This window comes from Ranitomeya variabilis, chromosome 3 (assembly GCF_051348905.1).
Source record: "Ranitomeya variabilis isolate aRanVar5 chromosome 3, aRanVar5.hap1, whole genome shotgun sequence".
NCBI classification, from domain to species: Eukaryota; Metazoa; Chordata; class Amphibia; order Anura; family Dendrobatidae; genus Ranitomeya; species Ranitomeya variabilis.
The window spans coordinates 247,624,361-247,644,803 of NC_135234.1; the positions used below are offsets into that span (position 1 = coordinate 247,624,361).

General features: G+C 42.9%; 1 protein-coding gene across 1 annotated transcript in view; it reads left to right on the forward strand.

Annotated features, from left to right (window-relative positions):
* The window catches only part of NECTIN3 (nectin cell adhesion molecule 3), a 230,479-nt gene extending 220,723 nt beyond the window's left edge, over positions 1–9,756 (forward strand). Inside the window, exon 8 of the mRNA XM_077295344.1 lies at positions 9,410–9,756. Within this exon, the coding sequence (XP_077151459.1) occupies positions 9,410–9,556 (147 nt within the window). The 3' untranslated portion in view covers positions 9,557–9,756. The remainder of the gene's footprint in view (positions 1–9,409) is intronic.
* Positions 9,757–20,443: the final 10,687 nt, after the last annotated feature.

The window sequence follows — 20,443 nt, forward strand, 5'->3', positions numbered from 1 at the left end:
AATCTCTGAAGCATCCACCTCAACCTGAAAGGGAAGTGAGACATCGGGCTGGCACAAAACAGGCGCCGAAGTAAACCGGCGTTTCAACTCCTGGAAAGCCTCCACGGCAGCAGGAGCCCAGTTAGCTACATCGGAGCCCTTCTTGGTCATATCCGTCAAAGGTTTCACAATGCTAGAAAAATTAGCGATAAAACGACGGTAGAAGTTAGCGAAACCCAAGAACTTCTGAAGACTCTTAACTGACGAGGGCTGAGTCCAATCAAGAATAGCTCGGACCTTGACTGGGTCCATCTCCACAGCAGAAGGGGAAAAAATGAACCCCAAAAAGGGAACCTTCTGTACACCAAAGAGACACTTTGAGCCCTTGACAAACAAAGAATTTTCACGCAAAATTTTAAAGACCAACCTGACCTGCTCCACATGCGAATCCCAATTATCAGAAAAAAACAAAATATCATCCAGATAAACAATCAAAAATTTATCCAGATACTTCCGGAAAATGTCATGCATAAAGGACTGAAAAACTGAAGGCGCATTGGAGAGCCCAAAAGGCATCACCAAGTACTCAAAATGACCTTCGGGCGTATTGAATGCGGTTTTCCATTCATCACCTTGCTTAATGCGCACAAGGTTGTACGCACCACGAAGGTCTATCTTGGTGAACCACTTGGCACCTTTAATCCGGGCAAACAAGTCAGACAACAGCGGTAAAGGATACTGAAATTTGACAGTGATCTTATTTAAAAGCCGATAATCAATACAAGGTCTCAAAGATCCGTCCTTTTTTGCCACAAAAAAGAATCCCGCACCAAGAGGGGAAGAAGACGGACGAATATGTCCTTTCTCTAGAGACTCCTTGATATATGAACGCATAGCGGTATGTTCAGGTACCGACAGATTAAACAGTCTTCCCTTAGGAAATTTACTGCCTGGGATCAAATCTATAGCACAGTCACAGTCCCTATGAGGAGGCAGTGCACTGGACTCAGACTCACTGAAGACATCCTGATAATCAGACAAATACTCCGGAACTTCCGAAGGCGTAGAAGAAGCAATAGACACAGGCAGGGAATCCCCATGAATACCCCGACAGCCCCAACTTGAGACTGACATAGCCTTCCAGTCCAGGACTGGATTATGGGTCTGTAACCATGGCAGCCCTAAAACAACCAAATCATGCATTTTATGTAAAACCAGGAAACGTATCACCTCGCGGTGTTCAGGAGTCATGCACATGGTAACCTGTGTCCAATACTGCGGTTTATTTGCTGCCAATGGCGTAGCATCAATACCCCTAAGAGGAATAGGATTTTCTAATGGTTCAAGAGTAAAACCACAGTGCTTAGCAAATGACAGATCCATAAGACTCAGGGCAGCACCTGAATCTACAAACGCCATGACAGGATAAGACGACAGTGAGCAAATCAAAGTTACAGACAGAATAAATTTAGGTTGCAAATTACCAACGGTGACAGGACTAACAACCTTAGCTATACGTTTAGAGCATGCTGAGATAACATGTGTAGAATCACCACAGTAGTAGCACAAGCCATTCCGGCGTCTATGAATTTTCCGCTCATTTCTAGTCAGGATTCTATCACATTGCATCAAATCAGGTGTCTGTTCAGACAACACCATGAGGGAATTTGCGGTTTTTCTATCACATTGCACCGAATTAGGTGTCTGTTCAGACAACACCATGAGGGAATTTGCGGTTTTGCGCTCCCGCAACCGCCGGTCAATTTGAATAGCCAGTGCCATAGTATCATTCAGACCTGTGGGAATGGGAAAACCCACCATAACATTCTTAATGGCTTCAGAAAGGCCATTTCTAAAATTAGCGGCCAGTGCACACTCGTTCCAATGTGTCAGCACGGACCATTTCCGAAATTTTTGGCAGTACACTTCAGCCTCGTCCTGCCCCTGAGACATAGCCAGCAAGGCCTTTTCTGCCTGAATCTCAAGATTGGGTTCCTCATAAAGTAAACCGAGCGCCAGAAAAAACGCATTAATATCAGCCAATGCCGGATCTCCTGGCGCCAGCGAAAAAGCCCAATCCTGAGGGTCGCCCCGTAAGAACGAAATAACAATTTTTACTTGCTGAGCAGAGTCTCCAGATGAACAGGGTCTCAGGGACAAAAACAATTTACAATTATTCACGAAATTCCTAAACTTAAACCTGTCTCCGGAAAACAGTTCAGGAATCGGTATTTTAGGTTCTGACCTAGGATTTCTGATAACATAGTCTTGTATGCCCTGCACACGAGTAGCCAGCTGGTCCACACTTGTAATCAAGGTCTGGACATTCATGTCTGCAGCAAGCATAGCCACTCTGAGGTAAAGGGGAAGAAGAAAAAAAAAAAAAAAAAACTCAGAATCTTCTTTCTTATAATCCCTCTTCTGCAATGCATTAAACATTTAATACTGTCCTGGCAAACTGTTATGACCCCAATGGCGAGGGTCTCAGAGGAACGTGGAAGTCTGCAGAATACAAAAATCCAGCTCATAGGGCAGTGGTAACTGGGTTGACCATATATCTACTCCTAACGCCAACACTAGAAGTAGCCGGGGATCATTCCTACGTTGATTCTAGATGACACGCTCCAGCCGGAGAATCTAGCTACCCCTAGTAGAGGAAAACAAAAGACCTTTCTTGCCTCCAGAGAAGGGGACCCCAAAGCTGGATAGAAGCCCCCCACAAATAATAACGGTGAGGTAAGAGGAAATGACAAACACAGAAATGAACCAGGTTTAGCACAGAGAGGCCCGCTAACTGATAGCAGAATAAAGAAAGGTAACTTATATGGTCAACAAAAACCCTATCAAAATCCACACTGGAAATTCAAGAACCCCCGAACCGTCTAACGGTCCGGGGGGAGAACACCAGCCCCCTAGAGCTTCCAGCAAAGGTCAGGATATATATTTGGAACAAGCTGGACAAAAATACAAAACCAAAACAAATAGCAAAAAGCAAAAAGCAGACTTAGCTGATATAACTGGAACCAGGATCAGTAGACAAGAGCACAGCAGACTAGCTCTGATAACTACGTTGCCAGGCATAGAACTGAAGGTCCAGGGAGCTTAAATAGCAACACCCTAAACTAACGACCCAGGTGCGGATAAAAGGAATGACAGAAAAACCAGAGTCAAAAAACTAGTAACCACTAGAGGGAGCAAAAAGCAAATTCACAACACAGAAGCCTTTCTGTGCATGTTCCTGCTTCTAGACAACTCCCAGCTAAGTCGGACTTTTGTCCTTGTTTGTTTTTTGCATTTTGTTCCAGTTCACAGCTGCAGTTTCGTTTCTGTGTCTGGAAAGCTCTTGTGATCTGAAATTGCCACTCTGATGTTATGAGTTAATACTAGAGTCTTAAAGTAATTTCAGGATGGTATTTTGATAGGGTTTTCAGCTGACCATGAAAGTGCCCTTTCTGTCTTCCTGCTATCTAGTAAGCGGACCTCGATTTTGCTAAACCTATTTTCATACTACGTTTGTCATTTTCATCTAAAATCACCGCCAATATATGTGGGGGCCTCTGTCTGCCTTTCGGGGAAATTTCTCTAGAGGTGAGCCAGGACTGTATTTTCCTCTGCCAGGATTAGTTAGTCCTCCGGCTGGCGCTGAGCGTCTAGGGATAAAACGCAGGCTACGCTACCCGGCTACTGTTAGTTGTGCGGCAGGTTTAGTTCATGGTCAGTTTAAGTTTCCATCCTTCCAAGAGCTAGTTCATATGTATGCTGGGCTATGTTCTCTTGCCATTGAGAACCATAACAGGCCCTCAGGCGTATTAAATGCGGTTTTCCACTCATCACCCTGCTTTATCCGCACAAGATTATACGCACCGCGAAGATCTATCTTAGTAAACCACCTAGCCCCCTTAATGCGAGCAAACAAATCAGTCAATAATGGCAATGGATACTGATATTTGACTGTAATTTTATTCAGAAGGCGATAATCTATACAAGGCCTCAGGGAACCATCTTTTTTAGCCACGAAAAAAAAACCTGCTCCCAGAGGGGACGAAGATGGACGAATATGTCCCTTTTCCAAGGACTCCTTAATATAATTCCGCATAGCCGTATGCTCTGGCACTGACAGATTAAATAAACGACCCTTAGGGAACTTACTGCCAGGAATTAATTCTATAGCACAGTCACAATCCCTATGAGGAGGGAGCGAATTGAGCTTAGGCTCCTCAAAAACATCCCGATAGTCAGACAAAAACGCAGGGACCTCAGAAGGAGTAGATGAAGCAATTGAAATCAGAGGTGCATCATCATGAACCCCCTGACATCCCCAGCTTAACACAGACATTGTTTTCCAATCCAGGACTGGATTATGAGTTTGTAACCATGGCAGACCAAGCACTAGTACATCATGTAAATTATACAATACAAGGAAGCGAATCACCTCCTGATGAACGGGAGTCATGCGCATGGTCACTTGTGTCCAGTACTGCGGTTTATTCATAGCCAATGGTGTAGAGTCAATTCCCTTCAAAGGAATAGGAACTTCCAGAGGCTCCAGACTAAAACCGCAGCATTTGGCAAAAGACCAATCCATAAGACTCAGGGCAGCGCCCGAGTCCACATAGGCATCGACGGAAATGGATGACAGTGAACAAATCAGAGTTACAGACAAAATGAACTTAGACTGCAGAGTACTAACGGCAAAAGATTTATCAACCTTTTTTGTGCGTTTAGAGCATGCTGATATAACATGAGCTGAATCACCACAATAAAAACACAATCCATTTTTCCGCCTATAATTTTGCCGTTCACTTCTGGACTGAATTCTATCACATTGCATAGTCTCCGGTGCCTGTTCAGAAGACACCGCCAACTGGTGCACAGGTTTGCGCTCCCGTAAACGCCGATCAATCTGAATGGCCATAGTCATAGACTCATTCAGACCTGTAGGCGCAGGGAACCCCACCATAATATCCTTAATGGCCTCAGAAAGACCATCTCTGAAGTTTGCAGCCAGGGCGCACTCATTCCACTGAGTAAGCACCGACCATTTCCGAAATTTTTTACAATATACTTCCGCTTCATCATGCCCCTGAGAGAGGGCCAATAAAGCCTTTTCAGCCTGAATCTCCAGGTTAGGTTCCTCATAGAGCAATCCCAGTGCCAGAAAAAACGCATCCACACTGAGCAATGCAGGATCCCCTGGTGCCAATGCAAATGCCCAATTCTGACGGTCGCCCCGCAGGAAAGATATTACAATCTTGACCTGCTGAGCAGGGTCTCCAGAGGAGCGAGATTTCAAAGAAAGAAACAATTTGCAATTGTTCCTGAAATTCAGGAAGGTAGATCTATCTCCAGAAAAAAACTCTGGAATAGGAATTCTAGGTTCAGACATAGGAGTGTGAACAACAAAATCCTGTATATTTTGAACTTTTACAGCAAGATTATTCAGGCTGGAAGCCAAACTCTGGACATCCATGTTAAACAGCTAAGGTCAGAGCCATTCAAGGGTTAAGAGGAGGTAAGAAGCAGCTAGACAGCAATTAAGGGCTAGGCAGCAAAACTCTGAGGGGAAAAAAAATAAAAAATTTCCCTTCAACACTTCTTTTTCTCCTGCTTCAGCCCAAACAATTAACACTTTGTGGGCCGGCTATACTGTCATGATTCCCAATGGCAGGGAATTTGTCAACATAACACGGGCAAAAACAGGACGAGCTCTAGGGTGATGGAACCTGAGCTGACCGTGATCCTGAACCTCAACACTCAACTAACAGTAGCCGGGGGACGTTCCTGGGGGGCCCCTAGACGTCTCGCGCCAGCCGGAGATCTAGCTTCCCCTATCAGAAGAATAACAGACCTCACTTGCCTCCAGAGAAATATTCCCACAGAGATAGCAGCCTCCCACATATAATGACGGTGAAATGAGAGGAAGGCACAAACGTAGTTATGAAAACAGATTCAGCAAAATGAGGCCCGCTTAAGCTAGATAGCAGAGGATACAAAAGGTGAACTGCGCGGTCAGCTGAAAAACCCCCTTCAAAATACCATCCTGAAATTACTTGAACTCATGTGCCAACTCATGGTACATGAGTGGTAATTTCAGCCCACTAGAGCAACCAGCAGCAGAGAATTACATATCTGCAAGCTGGACTAAAAAACATGAAAGCAATCATGAAACAGGGAAATACAGACTTAGCTTGTCTTGAAGGCCTAGGAGCAGGTAACAGAGACACACACTGATACATTGATAGCCGGCAAGGGAATGACAGGAAAGCCAGGTTAAATAGGAAACACCCAGCCACTGATGGACAGGTGGAAACCAGAGACCGCAACCCACCAAAGTCACCCAGTACCAGTTGTAACCACCAGAGGGAGCCCAAAAACAGAATCCACAACAGTATGCGTATCAATATCCAAATCTACCATAAAGAGAAGACTGCATGAAAGTAAATACAGAGGGTTCACTGCACGGTGCAAGCCACTCATAAGCATCAAGAAGAAAAAGGCTAGACTGGACTTTGCTATAAAACATCTAAAAAAGCCAGCACAGTTCTGGAAGAACATTCTTTGGACAGATGAAACCATGATCAACCTCTACCAGAATGATGGAAAGAGAAATGTATGGTGAAGGCGTGGTACAGCTCATGATCCAAAGCATACCACATGCATGGCTGCCAGTGGCACTGGGTCACTAGTGTTTATTGATGATGTGACACAGGACAGAAGCAGCCGAATGAATTCTGAGGTATTCAGAGCCACACTGTGTGCTCAGATCCAGCCAAATGCAGCCAAACTGATTGGTCATCGTTTCATCCTACAGATAGACAATGACCCAAAACATGAAGCCAAAGCAACCCAGGAGTTAATTAAATCAAAGAAGTGGAATATTCTTGAATGGCCAAGTCAGTCACCTGATCTCAACCCAATTGAGCATGCATTTCACTTGTTAAAGACTAAACTTCAGACAAAAAAGGCCCACAAACAAACAGCAACTGAAAACCACCGCAGTGAAGGCCTGACAGAGCATCAAAAAGGAGGAAACACAGCGTCTGGTGATGTCCATGAGTTCAAGACTTCAGGCAGTCATTGCCAGCCAAGGGTTTTCAACCAAGTACTAAAAATGAACATTTTATTTAAAATTATTGAATCTGTCCAATTACTTTTGGTCCTTTTAAAAACAGGGTGGCACATGTTAAGGAGCTGAAACTCTTAAACCCTTCATCCGATTTTAATGTGGATACCCTCAAATGAAAGCTGAAAGTCTGAACTTCAACTGCATCTGAATTGTTTTGTTTAAAATTCATTGTGGTATTGTCTATAACCAAAACTAGAAAAATGTTGTCTCTGTCCAAATATATATGGACCTAACTGTATGTCAAAACTGATAACTTATAAAAATATTAAAAAAGCAAACTGATAGGAAATGTTAGCCCCGACGGGGACTGTGTTGGTGATCTCTATAAAGCGCTGTGGAGTTAATACTGCTACAAAATAAATAAATGAAGGGGGCACTACAGTTACAGCTAATAGCTGAAAAAGTTCTACATCCAAAACAGCCAATTAAAAATAGCTACACCAAGAACATCTAGTGGAATCACATAAGAATTACAACTTTAGAACATCTTAAAAATAACTAAAGTGACATATTGTGGCCATAGAAATGATTTCATATAATGACAAAAAAGTAATAGCAGTCATGCTGATGACCTCTACTGGCAGTATAATAGAACTGTGTTTGAAAATGCATTACCAGTCTTCAATTCTGACCCTTCCAGGCCTCCGTAGCCCACTTACTTAAGCTTTGACCTGTTGTTTTTTCTTGTATTTTGTTATTTAATTGTCAGTTGCAATCCACTGTATCAATGTGCTTTTTACCTGATGAAGACTTTGGTTCAAAACGTGTTCGTTGTAGCACTTAATATTTAATATTTTATTGGATAATTTTGTTTTACTTTTCGTGACTAAAAGATAAGCCAATTTGAGAACAGAATCAAGCTGTACACATTCTGATAATACCATCTGACAGCGCCTGATAAAATCTCATTTTTCTACTTTTGGAATTCATCGCCTGAGCAGATACCGCTTAGTACATTAGCACCAGCTTCCTGATTAGCCCAGAATGTCTCTTTACAATCAATGGCTTTGTAAAAATATCCACAGTCTTTAGTTGGAGCTTGGGACTTCACAGCAATAAGTTTGGTTCTTTGGTTAACTCTTTCCATCTGTGCAAATGTTAGACAGCCTTGGTTGTATTCAAAGCTCTGTGGCTGTGCATGTCCAGTTGGTTGTTAACATGAGCTTTTTCAGCCAAAAGTCTTCTTGACTTGTTCTCATTGCTTCAACAAACTCTGTCTCTGTTATTATTATTATGATTTGCTTATGTACTTCCATTATATTCCGTGGCTCTTTACAGAGGTCACCATAACTCCTCATTGGGCCTCACAATCTAAATTCCCTATCACTATGTCTTCGGAGTGTGCGAGGAAATCGGAGAACCTGGAGGAAACCCACGCCAACACGGAGAAAATATTCAAACTCCTTGCAGATATTGTCCTTGGTGGGATTTGAACGTGGCATCCGAAGTGTCACAGAGAGCTGTTTTCTTCTAGTCCAATTTGCCGCTCCAACTGAAAAAGGAAAGAGCCACTGGCATATTTTCTGTCACAAGGGTCTCCAGCTCAGTCAGTGTCCACATATCTGGTCAAGTTACATTCATCACTTGCTGGTAACCTTAGTTTGAAACAAATTGTTCCCTTCTGCTAATATATGATGCTCTTTTTGACATTCCAATCTATCTGACTTTGTACTGAGATTCTGCATAAGATTCCAAATCCTGATGCAATGTCAGGTCTTACAGCAGTGGCAATGTAAAGCAATTTTCCTATTGCCTTCCTGTATTGATTGTCATTTTCCAGCAAATTACTTCTTCATCGTCTTCAGTCAGGTGGTCCTTATAAGTAGTTTTCTGGCTTTGCATCTTTCCAACCCAAAGTTTAAGCTTATGATATTGGTTAAGAAAACAACTGCCATCTTCCTCTCTCTCAATATAAATTCCAGGTTATGTTTTATGTTTAGAACATTTTTGGTCTCAAAATTCTGATTTAGTATTTATAATATTCTTGTTTCCCCCCTTGTCACTCAAAACAGTCTGAAAGATCGTCCACATAAATGAGCGCAAATGTTCATCTGTTATTCTCTTTTTGTACATGCGGGGATTTGCCTTCCTCCTCCGAAAGTCTGAGGAGGACTGGTTCTAAGGTTTTGACACATCGCTTTAGCAAATTATTAGTGACTTTGGTTTCGCATGGTTTCAGTAGACAGATAATTATAGCTGATAAACAAGTGTTGGATAAGAGGTGGGAAAACAGATTTGTAAATTACTGAATTTGATTTGTTTACTTTTGTCCTAATAATATGTTTTTCTTTGGTTTACTCTTAGGTGCAAAGCCCCAGTCGTGACAGTTGGGAAGGGACGGAGCAGGGTGTAGCTAAATATCCATCACACTGTGAGGAACATTACATCAATGAGCCATGCGAAGATCGAAGATTGAGACGGGATTGTTTTACATATAGATATTATGTCTGAATGGTACAGTTTCATTACAGCTGGCTCATGTAACATAGGAATTTCTGGCTAAATAGTTTATCCACATAGATTAAAAATATCAAGATTTTATAACATAGTATTCGCCTAAATACATAACTGGAAGATGTATATGAGTGTTATCTGCTTTGCAAAAACACTTCTACACAAGTCTGAAAATAAAGAAATAGTTTATAAGCTTCGATTCTATAGCCGAATTTTCATTATTAAATATTATATTTACTAACATGTTTTTCTTCTGTCTTTTCTAATTTCACATTGAAAAAGAGGTAAAAAAAATAATTTGAATTAAACATTCATGTTTATCAATGTTACACATTTAAGAAGAGGCATGCACACTTTTGCCCAGGGCCTTAGTAAGACTTTTAAGAAAACACTGAATGCACTTACAATTGACTTACTAAATTTGGAAGAGCATGGCCTCAGGCCACCAATAAAATAATAAAGCTCTTTCGGCCCTATTCATTGTTGTATTTGCTCCTTTTTTACCTGTTTTTAATTTGTGCCTTATTCTTTTTATAACTTGATCCTTTTTTTAAAGTCTATTTTATCTGGGTTTCCAGATGTTTTCGGTTTACTCATCAATTGCGAATTTTTAATCTCCCCACCTTTCCCATGAAATTATTTTTTTGTGCATTTGAAACTTTTCCATAAACTTTGCAACATTTTATTGGATCATGCAACATTATGAGCTAAAAAGTCACAAAAAACCTGTACAGACAAAAATAAAGAGCATTTTAGATAAAGAAAAAAACAAAAGATTTTTGGGCCCATTGTATTTGAGTTCATTGCAATCAGATTGAGAAAGCAGTGACAAGTAGAGAATGTTGCTATCTTTTGATGGGAATAAAACATTTGACATCAATCTGTACCTTTATATAAAATTGGCATAGAAACAGGTACATATCAATTTTAAAGACTTGTATGCAAATTTATATTCTCAGACGTACCTTTCAAAAGAGTCCACTATTAGGCTATATGCACAAGTTGCGGATTTACCTGTGGATCCGCAGCATTTTTGACACTGCGGATCTGAAGCAGTTTTCCATGCGTTATACAGTAGCATGTTAACCTATGGAAAACCAAACCCGCTGTGCATATGCTGCGGAAAAAAATGCACAGTAACGCTGTGTTGTATTTTCTGCAGCATGTCAATTCTTTTTGTGGATCTGCAGCATTTCTGCACCCATTGACTTGCACTGAGTCAGGCACATCCGCAGCAAACCCGCAGATGTAAAAAAGATCTGCAGTTTAGCTGTGGATGAAACGCTGCAGTTCGGGAGGAGGGAGTGCGTGTATAGTGTGCGCAGGCGGAGTCTGTGGGCTGTGCGTGGGTCTGTGGAGGTCTGCCGGGGCATCTGCGGGACTGTCCGGGGGGTCTGCGGACTGTCCGGGGCTGTGCAGCACTGTCCGGGGGTCTACGGGGCTGTGCGGCACTGTCCGGGGGGTCTGCGGGCTGTGCAGGGGGTCTTTGGGGGATTATGTGTGTGTGTGCGCAGGCATCGTCTGATGGGACTACAAGTCCCATCCGGCTATGCCTGCTACAGTGGCAGTGATTGACACATTAGCCAATGATGAGACAGTAGTAGCCCCATCATCCGGCTAATGTGTTGAATGTAAAAAAAAACCACACACATATACAGAACATACAGTACATACAGTACATACATTTAGACATACAGTACATACAACATAGAGTACATACTCACCAATCACCTTGATCCCGAAGCCCTTGCTCACCTGTAAAAAATATTAAAATAATAAACCAACAATATACTCTCTGATCCGCAGTAATCCAATTAATACGATTGTCCCATGACGATCTCTCATGGAGAGCTGCCACATCAGTTGATGCGACCGCTCTCCAGGGGCTCCGGCGATACAATGATGGAAGGTATCCTTCCGCACTGTATCCCTCCGCCGCTGTGAATACAGTATAGTTCATACTCTCACTTGTGGCACTGCTGTGTGGGAAATTTCCCACGCAGCATTGCCATAAAGTGAGAGCAATGAACTAAAGTAACCTCTTCAGTGATGCACTGCAGGAGCCATTGTCTCCTGTCAGTGTGTTACTGAAGGTCTATAGAGCTGTCACATCTCCTGATGTGACAGCTCTATAGGGGAGATCATCATGGGACACTCGTTATTAATTGGACAACTGTGGAAAGGGAGTGTACGGTTGGTTTATTATTTTTTACTTTTTTGCAGGGGATCGAGGGCATCGCAGGAATTAGGAGTGCTTGTAAGTATGGTGAAATTAAGAATATTAAAATACTTTTTTCTGGCTGTGTCTTTTTTTTAACTCTTTCACTACTATAGCATTAGTAATGGATAGGTGTCTTATTGACGCCTCTCCATTACTAACCAGGCTTAATGTCACCTTACAATACAGTACAATATGCCACCGCTACAGGGCAGTTGGAAGAGAGAGGCTAAGTGCCGAAATTGGCGCATCTACAGATGCGCCATTTCTGGGGCAGCTGGGTGCTGGTATTTGTAGCCGGGGGCCAATATCCATGGCCCCTTCCAAGGCTATGAATATCAGCCTGCAGCTGTCTGCATAGCCTTTCTGGCTATAAAATATAGGGGGACCCCATGTCATTTTTTGGGGGGTCACCCTATTTTAATAGCCAGTAACGGCTTTGAAGACAGCTGCGGGCTGATATTCATAGTCTGGGAAGGGGCCCACACGGGAGCCCATGCCATTTTTTTCCCATTTTTGTTCAAAATTAAACATATTGTTCATTAATAAATATTGGCCTTGCTATTATATATCTATGGATATTATAGATATATCTATATATCTATAGATGGATATCTATGGATATCTATGGATATATCTATAGATATATCTATGGATATATCTATCTATAGATATATTTATAGATAGATATATCTATCCATATATCTATCTAACTATCCATATATCTATCTATATCTATCCATAGATATATCTATCCATAGATATATCTATAAATAGATACATGAATAGATATATCTATGTATCTATAGATCTATCTATCTCATTCCTTCTATCTATCTATCTATCTATCTATCTATCTATCTATCTATCTATCTACCTATTATCTATCTATCACCTATCTATTATCTATCTATCTATCTATCTATCTATCTATCTATCTATCTATCTGTGTGTAATGGAGTGTGGGTTGGACAAATGTAAAAGAGGAGGTTGGACAAGAAAACAAGAAATGACATCACACATCTTTTTTTTTGTTCAATAATAGATCTTTATTTAGCTTTCAAAAACGCATACAAAAACGCATCAAAAAATGCATTAAAAACACATCAAATCTGCACCAAAAACGCACCTGCATTTTCTGCCAAGAGATGCGGATTCAGTGCGGAAAAATCCGCAGGCAAATCCGCAACGTGTGCACAAACCCTTAGGCATCAGTGATATCATTCTGTCTAATTGGGAAGCCTGAATTAATGTCATCTGCTTTGCAGCAAATGAAAGTGATAACAGGTTCACTGGTGAAGCAGGACAACAGCCAAACACAGAATGATTTTGCTGGTAGTGGACACACACAACCTCTTTTTCCTTATACTTTCTGAGTCATTCTTCTCTATTTTTTTTTTATTTTGCTAGTGTCCTTCGCTCTCACTACTGGTAGAAAGAGGCAGTAACTTCACCACACTTGAGCTGGCACATCTATACATATTGTTGAAATATTTGCTGTATCTTCTATCGCAGTCTAAAGAACAATGAGCAGATACTAGAACACAAGACATTACATAAATAGAGCTGGACAGGGTGTAAGGAGGTGGCGGGGACCCTCACATGCCTCCTCTCTCCTTTATACTGAGCACAAGTGTCGCCTGCGGCACCCTGATGGTTTGCTAATGTTTTATATTGCTATGTATGTCATTGTGATGTGTTGTACTCTGACGTGTAATGTGCTGTATGTGTTCTCTTATTGTTCTACACTGTAAATGTACATGTTTAGCTTAGGGACAGAATACTAAGAGGTAAACTGTTAGGAGGAGTTAAAAGGGGGATGATGCAACAGGCTTATAGGGAATGGACTTCCTGCTCTTGCAGCAGAGCCCAGGCAGGCTTGCCCAGGGCAATACCTGCGTCATAGTGTGGACTGAAGATCCCCGTATGAGGGGAGAAAAGAGCTGCCCCAGACTGATGGGCAGCGTAAGTGGACACTGGCTCTGCAGGATCATCTCCAGGAGAAATATGGGGTTTGGGACCAAGGCAGGAGCTGGTGTTGTGCAGCTTACTGAAGTCGGAGGGAAAGAGCAGGGACCATTGCACCATGTTTGTAAAGTTTCTTCAGTTGGAGCAGAACTCTGTCCTGTGGTGTTTCCTGAGACTGATCCCTGGCAACTGAAGTGAGCGTGTGAAGGTAACTGACTGTACTGCAGGACTGGGACTCCATGTGTTATTCCATGTACAAGGGGCCAGGGTGCTCACTGACTGTTATTTAATGGACTCGGCCATGACTACCACCCAGTCCCACCTTGTTACAAGGGCATCAACCCAGCTGTAGGATTGGGATCTGCTTCTTCACAGATGAGAGCAGGTTAACACTAGACGCATTTTTAATTTTTATTATTCTTTATTTATTTCAGAATAGCAATGAAAAACTTGAATCTACAGAATATTATATATGGTAACACTTGCAAAGATAATGAGGTGAGAAAGTGTACAGCTTATTCCACAAAGGGATAGAAAAAGAATTAATCTGATTGTGGTGCAATGTTGAAGCACAATGAAAATAGGAGTAAATCCAAGGTTGACAACTTGACTTTTTATTTTTTTGGACAGCTTATCAAAAATCACAGACAAACAATATATTTTAACCCCTTAACGACCGCCGATACGCCTTTTAACGGCGGCAGTTAAGGGTACTTATTTCTCAGTGCCACTGAGAAATAAGGTTATAGCACCCCCCTAGCATCGGAATTTCTTCGGGGTCTCAGCTACCAGGGGTAGCTGAGACCCCGGAGAACATGATTCGGGTCAGTTTTTACTGACCCCAGTATTGCGTTCACAGTCATTCACCGAATAAAGGTGATCGCAAAAAAAAAGAAAAAAAGTCTGATTTCCCATTTAATTTCTCTCTCCTCTGATATGATCTAGCACATCAGAGGAGAGAGAATTGGGGCCCCCTGAGACCCCCCTGGTTCCTCCGGTGTACCTGGACCCTCCTGTATCCCCCGGTCCTGTGCCTCAGCCATCGGCATCTTCTTCCGGGAAGCAAATGCCGGGCACATGGGCAGTGCCGCCTGCCCTATCACAGTGATCAAAATTTTAAAAAAAGTAAAGCAAACCCCCTTTATCACCCCTTACTAAGGTAAAAACAATAAAATAAAAAATATATATATTTTCCAATAGGTTTAGGGTTATGGTTTGGGTTATAGCTAGGGTTAAATTTGGGGCTAGGGTTATGGTGGGGCTTATAGCTGGGGTTAGGGTTGGGCTAGGGTTAGAGTTATGGTTGGGGGTTATAGTTGGGATTATAGCTAGGATTAGGGTTGGGTTAGGGTTGGGGCTAGGGTTAGAGCTAGGGTTGGGCTAAGATTAGGGTTCAGCAAGGTTTAGGGTTGGGCACAGTTTAGAGTTGGGGTTAGGGTTGTGTTGGGGTTAGGGTTGGGGTTAGGGTTGTGGTTAGGGTTGGATTAGGGTTAGGGGTGTGTTGGAGATAGGGCGTTTTAGGGTTGGAGTTAGAATTGGGGGATTCCACTGTTTAGGTACATTAGAGGGTCTCCAAACGCGACATAACGCCTGCCATTGATTCCAGCCAATTTTGCGTTCAAAAAGTCAAACGGTGCTCGCTCTCTTCTGAGCCCTGCCATGCACCCAAATAGTGGCTTTCCCCCACATACGGGGTATCAGCATACTCAGGAGAAATTGCACAACAAATTTTGTGGTCCATTTTCTCCTGGTACCCTTGTGAAAATAAAAAAATTTGGTTCCAAAGTAAATTTTTTTGTGGAAAAAAGGAAAATGTTCATTTTTTCCTTTCACATTGCTTTAGTTCTTATGAAGCACCTGAAACTTCTTGAATGTGGTTTTGCACACCTTCAGGGGTGCAGTTGTTAGAATGGTGTCACTTTGGAGTATTTTCTTTCATATTGACCCCCAAACTCACTTCAAATGTGAGGTGGTCCCTAAAAAAATGGTTTTGTAAATTTTGTTGGAAAAATTTGAAATTGCTGGTCAACTTTTAACTCTTATAATGTCCTAACAAAAAAATATGTTTCCAAAATGGTGCTTATGTAAAGTAGACATGTGGAAAATGTTATTTATTAACTATTTTGTGTGATATGACTCTCTGATTTAAGGGCACAAAAATTAAAAGTTTAAAAATTGCTAAATTTTAAAATTTTTTGCCAAATTTCCGTTTTTTTCATAAATAAACTGAAGTCATATCAAAGAAATTTTACAAGTACAATATGTCATGAAAAAAAGTTCTCAGAATCAGTGGGATCCGTTGAAGCGTTCCAGAGCTATAACCTCATAAAGTGACAGTGGTCAGAATTGTAAAATTTGGCGTGGTCATTAATTACCAAATTGGCTCTGTCACTGAGGGCACATCTGAAAACCATAATAAATGATTATCAGTGATATATGTCTAGTCTACAGCCCATAATTCTGATATGAAGACAACAGCTTCATTCTGTACAACGATGATAATTACAATCAAAATCCGTAGAAGTCTATTCAGCTTGAAAAAACAAAATAATTTTTTACTGACAGTCAAAAAAAAGTGTGAACTTTCCAGGAATTTCTAGGCCATCAGTAACCTAGAGTGGTTCTCTTTTTGTGAATAATAATCCAAAGATTCAAGTGATATAGGGAGGTGCTGAATCTGCATATTCAGTGTGACTATGAATTGATCTGTGATATGCCTCACAGAGGCGTAGCTAGAGCTTTTGCCGCCCGGGGCTGTTCCCGAGTTTGGCGCCCCCCCCCCCCAGCTCAAAAGATTTTTTTAAGCCACCAAAATGACAAGGTAGACTCTTTTGGCCGGGCCCTACTCTACTGTAACCTATTAAATATTTGTTAAAATATGCAGTACAATTTAGGTATATTTTTATTTATTTTTCAATTTTTAAAATGACCTATAATACCACATACAAGGAACAAATACCACAGCACCATGACCAGACACCATATCACCACAGTGACCTATAATACTATCTACAAGGCACAAATACCGCCACACCATGACCAGATGACATATTACCACCACAGTGGTCAAATAATATCAAATACAAGGAACAAATACCACAACATCATGACCAGACCACATATTACCACCACATAGTGAGTGAATACTACAATACTGATAATAAAAAAAACCCACAATACTATCACCATAAGTGCCATTATACACAAGAGATCTGTACTTAGTATGCGGTGTCTGTGTACGGGTAATACAGTGATCACCAGTGACATTATACACAGGAGCTCTGTATATAGTGTATAGGTAATACAGTGATCACTAGTGAAATTATACACAGGAGCTCTGTATACAGTATACAGTGTATAGTGTCAGTGTATAGGTAACACACTGACTCACCAGTGACGTCTCTAGGTGAAGCCTTTCATCTTTCATCCCGCACAGACCGCCATCACTTCATCCAGCCAGGACTCGTCTCTGCAGGAAATAACACAGTTATCTCGAGTTCCACTTGCATAACACATTACATAATTTTCCCAACTTCTACATTACACCACATGAAGAAGGCGACATAGTGTCACTCTACAGTACACAGTAATAGGACCGCCCCTCCATTTAAAACAGTATACTCAAAAAATAAAATAAATACATCACTGCAGTAATAATATCCCTTAATTAGCCCCTATGGTAATAATATTCCCCACCCTGGCCCCGTGTGTCTCATTCCTGGCGTCAGCCATATGTTCTCCCATCCTGCCCTCATGAGTATCCATCCTGCCCCATATGATCTCCCCATCCTGCCCCATCTGTCTCCATCGTATCCATCCTGCCCCATGAGCCTGCCCCATCTGTCTCCAATCCTGCCTCCAGTGTCTCCAATCATGCCTGTATCACCATTCTGCCCCGTCTCCAATCATGCCCCCTGTGTCTCAATCCTGCCCCATCTGTTTCCAATCCTGCCCCATCTGTCTCCAGTCATGCTGCCATGTCTGTCATCCTGCCCCAGTGTCCAGCATACTGCCCCCCCAGTGTCCAGCATACTGCCGCCCCAATGTCCAGCATACTGCCCCCCCAGTGTCCAGCATACTGCCCCCAAAGTGTCCAGCATACTGCCCCCTCAGTGTCCAGCATACTGCCCCCCCAGTGTCCAGCATACTGCCCCCCCCAGTGTCCAGCATACTGCCCCCCCAATGTCCAGCATACTGCCCCCTCTGTGTCCAGCTTTCTGCCCCCCAGTGTCCAGCTTTCTGCCCCTCTGTGTCCAGCTTTCTGCCCCCTCTGTGTCCAGCATACTGCCCCCTCTGTGTCCAGCATACTGCCCCCTCTGTGTCCAGCATACTGCCCCCTCTGTGTCCAGCTTTCTGCCCCCCAGTGTCCAGCTTTCTGCCCCTTCTGTGTCCAGCATACTGCCCCCTCTGTGTCCAGCTTTCTGCCCCCTCTGTGTCCAGCATACTGCCCCCTCTGTGTCCAGCATACTGCCCCCTCTATATCCAGCATACTGCCCCCTCTGTGTCCAGCTTTCTGCCCCCCTGTGTCCAGCATACTGCCCCCTCTGTGTCCAGCATACTGCCCCCTCTGTGTCCAGCATACTGCCCCCCAGTGTCCAGCTTTCTGCCCCTCTGTGTCCAGCTTTCTGCCCCCTCTGTGTCCAGCATACTGCCCCCTCTGTGTCCAGCATACTGCCCCCTCTGTGTCCAGCTTTCTGCCCCCCAGTGTCCAGCTTTCTGCCCCCTCTGTGTCCAGCATACTGCCCCCTCTGTGTCCAGCTTTCTGCCCCCTCTGTGTCCAGCATACTGCCCCATCTGTGTCCAGCATACTGCCCCCTCTGTGTCCAGCATACTGCCCCCGCCCCCTCTATGTCCAGCATACTGCCCCCTCTGTGTCCAGCTTTCTGCCCCCCTGTGTCCAGCATACTGCCCCCTCTGTGTCCAGCATACTGCCCCCTCTGTGTCCAGCATACTGCCCCCTCTGTGTGTCCAGCTTTCTGCCCCCCAGTGTCCAGCTTTCTGCCCCCCAGTGTCCAGCTTTCTGCCCCCCAGTGTCCAGCTTTCTGCCCCCCCAGTGTCCAGCTTTCTGCCCTGGGTCCCCCCTATCGCCGCTCTCAATTAAAAAAAAACAAAAACAAAAACAAGTTCTGCTTACCTGCCGCGTTCCTGATCTTCATGCAGCTGAAGCGTGCACTCGCCAGCAACTGACAATGACGTCAGACGCCGGCGACATGCACGCTGGGACTGACGTCAGCTGCCAGCCTCAGATTGGCTGGCGGCTGTTAACTATTGACGTGCGGGCTCGGGCCCGCACGTCAATAGCGAGGGCCCCTTTCCACTTGCGAGAAACACGTCCGTATCTCGCATGTGGAAACCAAGCTGTGGTGCCGGCACTTTGGAGCGGAGCTGTGCAGCTCCATGTGTTCCTATGCGGCCGCACGCTCCGCTCCACAGTGCCGGCGCCACAGCTTGGTTTCCACATGCGAGACACGGACGTGTTTCTCGCAAATGGAAACAAGCCTTTAAACAGCTGCAGCGCCGCCCCCCGCATTGTGCCGCCCGGGGCAGACCGCCCCACCCTTCCTACGCCACTGATGCCTCAGTGACAGCACTTTAATAACAACTTTTTTATTCTTCAAACACTGCAAACAAGAAGGACATTTTAATACCCCTCTGTTTTAATTATCTAGTAAACAAAAATCCTGAAAACCAATGCTTATGTGGGCAAGACTAAATTTTTTTTTTTAACCCTTTACGACTTTGGACATATCCATACGTCCAGGTCACTTGATACTTAAAGATCTTGGACATATGGATACGTCACTGTGATTGCATTAACCCCTTTACCCCCAAGGGTGGTTTGCACGTTAATGACCGGGCCAATTTTTACAATTCTGACCACTGTCCCTTTATGAGGTTATAACTCTGGAACGCTTCAACGGATCTTGGCGATTCTGACATTGTTTTTTCGAGACATATTGTACTTCATGATAGTAGTAAAATTTCTTCGATATAACTTGCGTTTATTTGTGAAAAAAATGGAAATTTGGCAAAAATTTTGAAAATTTCGCAATTTTCCAAATTTGAATTTATATGCCCTTAAATCACAGAGATATGTCACACAAAATACTTAATCAGTAACATTTCCCACATGTTTACTTTACATCAGCACAATTTTGGAACCAAAAATTTTTTTTGTTAGGGAGTTATAAGGGTTAAAAGTTGACCAGCAATTTCTCATTTTTACAACACCTTTTTTTTTAGGGACCACATCTCATTTGAAGTCATTTTGAGGGGTCTATATGACAGAAAATGCCCAAGTATGACACCATTCTAAAAACTGCACCCCTCAAGGTGCTCCAAACCACATTCAAGAAATTTATTAACCCTTCAGGTGTTTCACAGGAATTTTTGGAATGTTTAAATAAAAATTAACATTTACATTTTTTTTTACACAAAATTTATTTCAGCTCCAATTTGCTTTATTTTACCAATGGTAACAGGAGAAAATGGACCCCAAAAGTTGTTGTACAATTTGTGCTGAGTACGCTGATACCCCATATGTGGGGGTAAACCACTGTTTGGGCGCACCGCAGAGCTCGGAAGGGAAGGAGCGCCATTTGACTTTTCAATGCAAAATTGACTGAAATTGAGATGGAACGCCATGTTGCGTTTGGAGAGCCCCTGATGTGCCTAAACATTGAAACCCCCCAAAAGCG